Consider the following 11,454-nt stretch of genomic DNA (forward strand, 5'->3'; position numbering starts at 1 on the left):
GACTTGTTATACCTAGACCGCGCATACAATGCCACTCGCGTATAAAAGAGTGATGCCAACATGTTTAGGCAACACATCATACTCGTAATGGCAAAGCGCGAGCCAGTTTAGCAAGATCCTACATATAACCAGTCGAAATAACTAGAATCATTGCATTAAAATTTTATTCAATGGTAAAATGAAATGTGCTTATCGACATAAAAATGTTTATTGGCTTTTAAACAATACTCATTTGTTGTATAAATGTCTAATTCTCACATCCACATCTACTTCGTTTATTTTCTTATTTTCGTAATGAATACGTATTGTAAAGAATACCTTCAGTATTAAATTCATTCACTGCAGCCTGCAGGACATGATTATGATATATATGATGATGATATGATCATGATCTTGAAGTGCCAAAAACAAATTACATCCGTGGAGGTTTCTGCGCGACGTACAACAAAGACGCCGACTAAACAAATTCATATCTCTGTTACACTATCGCAAAGATTGTTTCTCAAAATATTCTTGTGCTTTTCTGCTTTTTCCATTTCATTATACATAACTATACCTAGATGTAAACTATCCGGTAAAAAAATACCTTATACGAAAATTTACACTAGATTACATTTATTTCATTATTACCGTTTATAACCTTTTCTGAGAACATTATGTGTCTAGAAAGTGTGCGTTTTCGATTCAGCAAAGAAATTTTAAAAAATACTGAAAAACTAGCCCAGTTCAGCGATATAATCCCAGCAAAAACAAATAGTGAAGATTGGAGCGCGAAAGTTCTTGCCTTTACGAGTTCGGTGGGTGGCCTACCATGTTGACAACATACAACTTGAGCTATGTGCGGTCTAGTTGTAACAAGTCTCTGCTTTTTTTAGTTTCCTTTCCTTTATCGTTAGTTTTAATTGTTGCTTTTTTCAGACGTTGTTTTTACTCTTTTGGATTATTATTACTCCGTTACAAACATTAGTGTTCTTTTTGCAGCATCTCTATGGGTGCTGCGAGAGTTGTTCTTAGTGAGCGAAGCCCATAGAAAAAAACAAACAATTTTATCCTTACACGACAACTTAAATCAAAGAACATTTTTCAACAACACTTCAGCCTTAAATTAAAAAGAGGTACATATTGTCCCATGTTCGACCTTTCTATATAGGAAAGGTATCCGTAATTGTTAGTGGTATCAAAAAAGTTAAAAGGTGTAAGTTGTATGACACAAGTAGGATGAAACAAAAATAGACAACTTGGTTTTAATTTTAATAAAAAACACTATAAAATGTTTCAAATGTGATGGTGTAGATTGCCAGCAATAATAAGTAACAATAGTAATAATACCGAAAACACAAATCTTATACAACTAACATGCAATTTAAAATATAACAATTATTTACAAAAATTTTCATGCAATATAGAATACAGTTTCCGAGCTTTTCGAAGTCCAATACCTGGACATTCCGAGAGTTGATATTCAGATGCGGATATAATACCCTTTAGAGTTTTGAAACGCACCAATAAAGTCATAGCATCCGTTTTATTAATTGGTTTTACGGAACTTAATAATTGTACTAACTAAAACGCACAATTATTTGTACAATTTGAATTGATTATAAGAACTTACTTGTAAATTGGGTGATGTTTCACTTCTCGTCATTATTGTATCTGCTGGCTTATTTTCATAGATTTTATAAGTTTCAATTATCCTACCAGCTTCTTCTGGACTCCAAGCTAATATTAAAGTCATATCCGCCAAGATGCAAATACGAGTTAAATTTTTTAAGAGGTGATGTGGATCTTTTACATCAATCTAAAAGAAAATGTTATGGGCACTGGCAATGGTAAACATTGGTTTAATACAACCTGCACAAGTAAAACACGTAGTTCATAATTTTTTCCCAGCAACTTCAACCGATTGTGAATGTAATCGGGATGTAGATTGTGATACCTTAGCGATAAAAATAAGGCACACACCCCTGTACCCATTTGATAATCAGGGACTATTTCTTCAAACTCCCAAGGGACATTTCTTATTGCTTTTAATATCGGATTTCCTCTTTGCTTAGGATTAACAAGCAGATGATGTGAGGAGATTTTTGCTTGTTTATCATTTTCCTTTTGGAGTATGTTACATGGGCCAGTAGTACCTAAAGTAAAAACAATAAGTGCAAATTTAAAGGTCGATTCGCATTTTAGTGAACGTCAACATCACGTCACTGACCGGCAACGTCACATCAAAATATTGTATTTAAACTTATCTTGACGGTTCGTGACGTTGATGGTGCATTCCGTTACGTCTCTATGTGAATGTCATCATAAGAAATCTATAATACATATTTTAATGTGGCGTTGCCGGTTGGGGACGTGACATTGACGTTCCGCAAAATGTGAATCGACTTTCAAGCAGACAGTACACTACTCAAAATGAGATGACATCACAAATCACAGAAGACATGCTGTTTCAACTCACCAGATGACTTGGAGGTAGGAATCAAATCCTTCTCAAATTCAAAACTAATATTTTCAAATGTGTCATTCATTGTTTATATGCCTAGGGAAAGATGCATTTTGATGTAATTCGTTTTTGACTTTATGATTTCCAATCCAAAAGGTTCCAATAAGTATTTCTAAATGTTTTTTTCCAGTGTTGTTTTGGGTTTTTGACTTTTTGTTTTGATGTGTATACACTACACCATCAACGACTACACAAGCAAAATGCAGTACAATTACAAGTACTTATATAAGCGGTACGACATCAAGAAGGTTTAAGGTAGCACCATGGTAGCACTCATGAAGCGCTTCGTTTGGTGAACGATGTTTTATGTTTATTTATTGATTAACGAATAAACAACAATGTACTCATGCAACCTTTTTCTGAGACATCCTGTATATATTGTAGTGACTGTCAGTGGCAGTGTCAAAGTATACAACTGATAACGTCCTTTTTGCACATGCACGTCGTAACTTTCGCCTCTTTGTTGTCATTCCCTCCACAGAATGATTTCCTCTGCAGTGTCTTTCAACCTTAGATCTTTCCACCAATGAATAAAAATTATTCATTGCGTTCCACCGACTGGTGTCATTGCTCTCTATTTTGGGGTTTTCAATGTAGAAGACCCTACTTTGAAAAATGTCTTACATCGTACAACCCGATGTTGTAAAATATGCTTGCACATGTGGCATTTTAAGACCTATCTCTAATCTATATTTTTGCAGACATTGTTTAGAAATAAGATGTTCTTTTTGCGTGTGTCATGAGGTAGGCCCATATCTTCATTAACAACATAATCCCTTTGTATGGTTTTTAAGGCGGATTCCCATTACTGTGGAAAATGTGCCGAAAATTTACCATCTTCCGAGGCACGTTTAAAGAAAAATAGATGTGGCAATTGTTTCGATTGTCCAAGCTGTCATCAGCAACTGACAACTAGAGCGGCAAATATGGGGCCTAAAAATGGCGAAGATCCGAAAGCTCCACCTCGCAAGGTTTTTTATTTGCTTTGCCTTTTGTGTCGCTGGAGCTCTAGAGATGTAGGAATTCCCGATCAAGCAGCTGGTTAGTGTTCTTATTACCTGTAGGTACTTACTCAAATTGTTTGTTTTTAGTGAGTGGAGGGTGGCCTGAGAGGGAGAATGTTTACGCAAATCGATTGCAAGATATACAAGATATGTATAAAGGTATTGTGCTATCAGATAAACAGCAGAAACTTGAAAAAGATAAAAAGAAGCAACGTCGATATATGAGCTTCACGGTTAGTATCGCTGATTTTTCTTGATTTGGGGGTTTGATCTTTAAATGAAAACATGGTTTGGTTTGTCTATTATTAATTTGGGCGTGTAGGTCAGGGACACAACAGCAGATCTTTCTTTAATATATGCATGCTATGCAGTGTACCGTATCGAAAAAGGTACTCATGGCTGCTTATTTTGGCAAAATACATAGTGTACTTTCCTATAATACGATATGTTGGGGACATTCTGCCACCTTTAATGATGTATTTAGAATTCAGAGGCGGGTAGTGCGTGTAATTGCAGGATTAAAATATCGAGAAGATTGCAAAAGCGCATTTATCAACCTAAACATCCTCACATTACCGTCAATTTATATATATCAGTGCATACTCTATGTTCGTAACAACTTGAGTCTATATACAACAAATAAAAATAACCAGCTGCATTGCCATTCCACTAGACAAAAAAATAGCATAGTGATTCCTGCTTTAAGATTAAATAAAACAAGGACTGGTGTAAATCATATTGGTATTAAATTATACAACGCTCTGCCCCAACACATGAAAGAACTAGACTGCACAAATTCATTTAGTAAATGTTTAAAGAAGCACCTAATAAGCCAGGCATTTTACAATATAAACGACTTTCTACATTATAGGTTTAACTGTCTTTAAATGTGTAAGTTATAGTCTTTATATACTGTATATAGTAACCGACTTGCGTAAAACAATTATGTTATTAGCGCTAATAAATTATTATTATTATTATTATTATTATTATAATTGGTTTTTTATTGTTAATTTAAACACTATACACAACTTAGGGTAAGGTTGCCAAAATCGTACCGCTTTCCAGTTTTTATTTATTTTTGCTACAGTTATGTGATAAAGTGTGAATCCGTTTGTTGCAAATTATTATTATTATTATTATTATTATAATTGGTTTTTTATTGTTAATTTAAACACTATACACAACTTAGGGTAAGGTTGCCAAAATCGTACCGCTTTCCAGTTTTTATTTATTTTTGCTACAGTTATGTGATAAAGTGTGAATCCGTTTGTTGCAAATTATAAAATACTGTTTTAGCTTCAAACAGTAATTTTTGTAGGCACGAAACTTCTATGTTTACTGCACAATTTCAATTTTCCTAAGAGCGTGCAAGTGGTACGATTTAAGGAACCAGTTGCTCAAATCGTACCTGCGGTTTCCCAAATCGTACTTTTAATTTCTTATGAGAAAATGGTATATGAACTATGCCATTTTAGTTTCCTTGTTAAAGGGGTTCGGAATATGCGGATTCGCTGCCAAAATGTCATACGCAAGCTTACGGACGTCATTAATTGTTAGTCCAAAAAGCAATTCTTCAAATTTCAAAATGTGCTCCACCAATTGGCGTTCGACTTCTTCTGGTAAGGCCAGTTCACGTCCATTAACACGTCTTTTGGCCTGATGCGTGGTATCATTTCCTCTCTTGACCTGTCCCAATAGGTGCCTCCTAAATGTCGGTTTTGGAATTTCATATTTTCGACAACATTCATTAAAACCTATATCATTCTTTTCATATTCACTCAATGCCCGTTTCATAGTTTCGGAAGACCACTTTCCATATTCTCTCTTCGGCATTTTTTTCTGCAAATGAACCCAATGTAAATTGTGTACCTACCTATTTTTCAAAAATGTGCCTAGACTGTTTTTATAAATGTGGCGCGAAAACAATTAGTTTCCCAAATCGTACTGGTACGATTTTGGAGACTAGCGTGTGGTAGGATTTAGGCAACTTGATGCATAATCAGTAAAAAATTAATTTAACCTAATCTGAGGATCGTTACTAAATTTTGAAATATACAAACATTTCCAAACATTTTGCTCTAAAGAACTAATACAACATATACTTCACTACACCACTTACCTAGCAACACGCCCTTACAAAAAGCCGCAAAATCTTGTATGAAAATGATCACTTTCTTTTAACACTGTTTGGCGCGTAAATGCGGTTACACCTGTAACTATGATACTGCTATAACTGACTAATGTTTGATTGACCTGGTGAATACTATACTAGATGGCGATAAAAGTCGCGCCTTTATTGAAAAACGAACGTGGTACGATTTAGGCACCGGTACGATTATGGCTACCTTACCCTACTAATGGCATTACTGGAGGCGCTTTCTTTCAATGATCCAAACACGTTTGGATTGTCAAATCACGTTCTTTCGAAGTTTGATCTTATAATCATGATTGCTAAAATTGTGAGCAAACTGAACATAAAAGTTTTAGGATCACGAATTCCTAACCTATAAATGCAAGGATATTTTTGCTCAAATGTTAGGTGAGTCAATATTTGTAACTGAAGAGGAGCACAATATCACGCAACTACTTGCCTTTAAGTTATTTTCATAATCCAAACAAAAAATACGTAATTCGAATGCAAATTTGTACTACTAAACTTAACCATACTTTGATTTAAATTCGCGCGTTCTTTCGTAAAACGTGATCCTACGAATCATGATCGCAAAGTAGCCGAAAGAAAGCGCCTTGGATTATTAGTATATACAGTAAGTACATAGGCAATAATAGACTTCTACCATGGTATATACAAAGTCGCCATTAAAGAGGAACCAAAGCTCTCAGGTTCAAACCATTTGGGAGATACGCTTCCCGGCTTCCATTTGAAATTATTTCACATATTTTGACTTTTGAGGTAAAAACAAAATTTTTTGACACATGGTTATTGAGTGCGCCACCGCCATCTTAAATTTTTTTGAATTGTAAAAAAATTGTATTTGTAAAGTTGTAAACGTTGATTAACAAGACAAAACACAAACGGGTAAACGTCATGTTTAAACGCTACTGACTTGTAAAACTGACAGCTGACCTGTAAAAATTTTACAAGTTGGTAATCTAGTAATTTCATTGGCCAGAATTAATGCGAAGTCTCTGTTACATGGATAACATGATATTTTAGACATTTCTTCAAGATTAATTTAAGAACTAATTATTTACGTTTACTATTGTTTACAAATGAGTAACAAATAAAATATTGTACATTATACGCCAGGTAATTGTTTTTACTGGCTCTAAGAGATGACAGGCTCGCCTAACGGCTCGCTAGTCAACTTCTCCTATCACCGAACTGAATGTGAGCATTGAGCCTAAGCTTTTAGAAGGCTTATTTTTAGTGCACTTTCACTTTCAAAAAATAAAAAGTGCACTTTTTCACTCATTATAGCCACATGAATTGCTCCTCAATTTTCCTAGGGCCAGAACATATCTACTTACCATATTTTCGGCCGTATTCTTGGATTACCTGCAATGCAATAATTCCTCCAGATCTTGTTAGCAGTTTAATGATGCGAAGTTATATCTGTATTGCTAGTGCCATCTTTTGTCTGTATCTTTATAAACTCTAATTATTAGCGTATTTTTAGCAAAGTGAAAAATCACTATTGGCTGAACTTTGCCGTCCGTCCGTCACACGTACTAATACTTCTACACGACTGAACCGATTTGTTCAATATGACGGTCAGTTGAAACGATCTTGGATCCAGTGCGTACCAATATTTTTGGTTTTGTGCATGCACAGTGCTAAAAATTTGTTTTAACACATGTGCATTGCTAACTTTTTTATTTATGAAGATATTTAAATGAAACTTTATATTTTGTAAACAGTCTTTTATTTCAATGATGTAAACACTACCAATATAAGGAAAACTTGACGTTTTCAAAATATTGTTTTGCACATGCGCAATGCCAACTTTCTTATTTACGAAAGCATTTAAATAAAATTTCATTTGAATTGAATAAGGCAAGCCTCTCATTCCTACCAGTATTTTTTCCGTGCCCTAGCATTAATATGTATTATTAGGAGCAAAATACGCTCTCGTCATTTACGTTTGCATAATTACTTTTTAACTTGTTTTATGTATTCCTTCAACCCACTTAAATAATATTGATAAATGTACAGTACAGTACATTGGGTCAGACTGGTAATGCTGGGGGGCGGTCTTGGTCCGCGGGGGGTCGTAGTGTGGAGACTCCTGTTCTAAAGTAACAGATTATATTGAAAAGAATGTGAACAGTTTAACAGAATTTTTTGTTTATTAATTTTACATGTCAATTAAGTGTGTGGAAATAAAAATCAAACAGGCGGTATTTTGTTCTGTCATAATTCGAAAGAGTAATTTCGTTTGAATGTTTCCGAATTTTGGCAGTTTTCTGTTTCTCTGGAAATGAAGGAAGTTGCAATCGATTTTAGAGAACTTGTCTAAACATTTATTGCCTGTATTTTGAACCTGATGCAAAAAGAGTATGACTTTTTTGTAGAGCTCATCAAGACATCTTTTTTTGTATTTCACATTTTTCGCCATGGGGCTTACTTTCTCGGGAAAGTGCAAATTAAAAAAAATTATAAAATAAATAATGTGACTTACCCAGGCCAGCCCCGAGAGACTGCGCAACTCAAGATTTAATTCAAAACTTTCCCTCCCAAACTAACTGAACCCCATGGCACATGATCGTCTAGAGTCTAGACAAAGCTACCTAACCTGAATAACAAAATAATAGGACCATTTACTACGTTGTGTTTTTAAGAGTCGCTACAAGATATGTACGTTGCTTGAGTGAGAATCAAGTAAGGAATACAAATAAAACGAGTACATGCTTTAAAAATGGAGATTTAATCAAAATAATTCGCATTGCACGATTAGATTTAGAAAATGGTAGTTCACCGAGTACAAATATAAGAATAGGCTGGGGAAAAAAAAGAGCTGAGAAAAAAACCATCCAACAAATTAATATTGAACTTTATAGCAAAATTAGTTATCTGTAATGGCATGAATGCATATTATGATGGTTGTTAAGTAAACTTATATAATGTCAAATCTCAGGCTCCACTGGTATTCCTAAAGAATCAATATTTCACACACACATAACACAAAAAAACAATCATAAACATTACAATAAATTCACATAATAGGTTCGGATATTGGATGGCCAGTCCAAATCCCACACCGAGTAGTCTTTAGTTGCTCTGGTCATGATATGTCAGTATTGTATGAAAACGATAGGAGTTGGCCTCTCAGAAGAGCATTTCACACAGGAAGGATAAGGATACATAAAAAACAAAGGGCACAACGGGAACACGCCGTACGCTTTTAGCAGACGCCCGCAGACGAAGCACCCTGTAAATAAACAGTAACATATTCATGCAAAAAAAAGGGAAATGTGCTGCAGTAAATTCAATTATAAATTAAAATGTAGTTTTGCATCCTTGTATTGAATATCATAACTAAGGGAAGATACTGTATCTAAAGATAAATAAAAATACGTAAATCGGTCAGTAATTTAAATTGCGGGTTGGCGGGCAAAACCAGCGCTTGGAACAAAGGAGTACTGTAAATTGGAAAACAACATATTTACGTAGAATCTCTATTCATTTAAGTCAAAGTATGACCAGTATAATTCAAAAACGGCAATTTGTATTTAGAATGGGTTATAAATGGCAATAATCATGCTATACGAGAATACCGTTAAATTGGCAAATAATTAACACGATCATATCATTACTAGATGGATGCAATAGACATATAGATAAAAAAAGAGTACATCACCTTTGTAATTGTCGAAGCTGCACTCACTATTCGAAACGTAAAAATTACTTTTACCCTCAACAAAAGCACAAATACCTCAGCCAAAATTTCTCCCTTTTAAGCAAATCTTAGACGAACATTGTTAGAGACGTTGGGTCGATAGGGATCATTAAGTTCCCTTGTATAGCTTTATAATTGACACTTTTATGGTAATAAATTATGGCCCATTTCAACGTAGAGCAAAGAAGAAAAAAACACGTGTTCCACTGAAACGAAACAAAACTCAATCTTGAATTGGCGGCAAGAACGGCTTAGGGAATATTTAAATCGAATTTTAGCGGGCAAATTCGGTTCCATTACAACAGTTTAACTTTTCAATTTAAAATTTCTCAAAAACTGACAAACTCGTAAAAAAACTGTACAACTGTTTCGGAAATGAGCCCCATAGCGAAAAATCTTAAATACAAAAAAAATGTGCCTTGATGAGCTGTACAAAAACGTTTTATACACTTTTTCGTTGAGTTGAAAATAAAGGTGTCAAAGGGAAATATGGTCGGTCACGTTTGGCTTAGCGTCTCTTGCACACTTGTTGGCGAAGTGGACATTGTCGGTGTTGTGGGCAATGTCAGTGTAGTGTCCCTAGTCGGCGATTTGTCATACACCAACACCAAAATTGTACCACGAAGGAAGCTGTTTGAGTCCTAAGCCTAACCCTCAGAAAACTTCTGTATTAGTATTGAGCTATATGCATTTTTTGGATTGTGATTTACTGCTTCGCTTTCGAGAACCTCTTTTACTTCGTTGCTCACATCACATATTTTTTTATGTTGCAGGATAGGACTGGTATAACTGCCTCAATGCTGAGAAAGCGAGTGGGGTTGCCTGACGTTCCACACCCGCTTCGTAAATGCCAGGTTAAAGAACCAACTAAAGCTATAGCAAAAGAGGATGTTGAACAGTTTCCTGAATATCTGCTTACAGAACCTGTGAATTTGTCGTTTGGTAAGGGCGCTTTCTTTTTATTGTGTAATTTATACTGATTTAATTTCAAGTTACTACAATGGAGCAGAGGTTAGTGCAGCCAGAACTACAACCAACAACTGTGGATAAACTGTTTCCTATTCATAAGCATCTGTCTGTGAAAAGATCGCAACGTTGCCGATCCTGTGAACACAATGTCAGCAAACCGGAATATAATCCGAACTCCATTAAATTTAAAATACAATTATTTGCCTAGTAAGATTTGTCAAACGCCTCGTACTTACATGACTTTTGATTTCGTTGCTTTAGCTATCATATTCCTGAGGTGCGTTTAATAACTGTTGAGCCACTAAGGGCGGGGAAAGTAAGTGAATTACTTATTAAATTTATCAATCCCACTCAACATCAAACAACTGTTACACTTTTACCGTACAAGGTGGGGGATGATGTCATTGTGGAAGAGTGTAAATCTGAAATTAGTCCAGTCGATGAGGTAATGCTATATTTTAAAATCAAGCAGCATTTTTCAAACATTATGTTTAGAAGCAGCCGGTCTCACTAACCAGTCAGCCCAGTAGTTTGATCCATTCGTCACTTTCACGGCAACCATCGATAACAATTAAACCTAGGCCTGTTACAGTTCCAGTTGTAGCGAGCATTGAATTTCCTGATAGCACTTTCGTTTTACCACCACGTGATGATGCAGCAGAATATGATGATTCAGGTGACACGCATAATATTCAAGACGATCCGAAGTACGTGTATCTTAGTAATTGGTGCATTTCTACATTATTCCAATTGCAGACTGGTCGTTTGGAGGAAATCAAACAAAGCTGTGATTAGATTAAAAATTGTACCAGAATGCAATTTGGCAATTGGAGATGAAGTTATTGTCGGATTTATAATGCAACATGTTTACGTAAATACAATCACAACTGTCGACAATAAGGAACCACAAAAATACGAACATAAGATTAAAGTCTTTCTAAAATTAGGTAGCATTGTAGGAAGTGAATAAGTAATAAGTTATTTATCAATTAATAATATGTAATTTATTTTACTAGCTTACAGGTGTTTGTATTAATTTGTATGTGTAACAAAGTATAAGCTTATAAATTATAATCATTGCCATTATTCAGTAATTAAAATGATTTCCTCTAACAAA

The 11,454-nt window shown here is 34.9% G+C and overlaps 2 protein-coding genes across 2 annotated transcripts; one reads left to right on the forward strand and one right to left on the reverse strand.

The window, feature by feature from the left end:
* Positions 1 to 1,230: 1,230 nt before the first annotated feature.
* Positions 1,231 to 2,825, reverse strand: LOC116162772 (DNA excision repair protein ERCC-1-like). Its single transcript, XM_031476471.1, has 4 exons — positions 2,459 to 2,825; positions 1,852 to 2,135; positions 1,613 to 1,798; positions 1,231 to 1,563 (listed from the first exon to the last, which is right to left on the reverse strand). Exons 1-4 carry the CDS (start codon positions 2,526 to 2,528, stop codon positions 1,378 to 1,380), a joined length of 726 nt encoding a protein of 241 aa, XP_031332331.1. The 5' UTR covers positions 2,529 to 2,825; the 3' UTR covers positions 1,231 to 1,377.
* A 124-nt stretch (positions 2,826 to 2,949) lies between these two features.
* Positions 2,950 to 11,454, forward strand: LOC116162771 (dynactin subunit 4-like). The gene is made up of 8 exons (XM_031476470.1): positions 2,950 to 3,247; positions 3,298 to 3,544; positions 3,595 to 3,740; positions 10,142 to 10,310; positions 10,361 to 10,544; positions 10,599 to 10,782; positions 10,833 to 11,044; positions 11,094 to 11,454. Exons 1-8 carry the CDS (start codon positions 3,119 to 3,121, stop codon positions 11,305 to 11,307), a joined length of 1,485 nt encoding a protein of 494 aa, XP_031332330.1. The 5' UTR covers positions 2,950 to 3,118; the 3' UTR covers positions 11,308 to 11,454.

The sequence above is a fragment of the Photinus pyralis genome, unplaced genomic scaffold (genome assembly GCF_008802855.1).
Source record: "Photinus pyralis isolate 1611_PpyrPB1 unplaced genomic scaffold, Ppyr1.3 Ppyr1.4_LG2, whole genome shotgun sequence".
Classification (NCBI taxonomy): Eukaryota; Metazoa; Arthropoda; class Insecta; order Coleoptera; family Lampyridae; genus Photinus; species Photinus pyralis.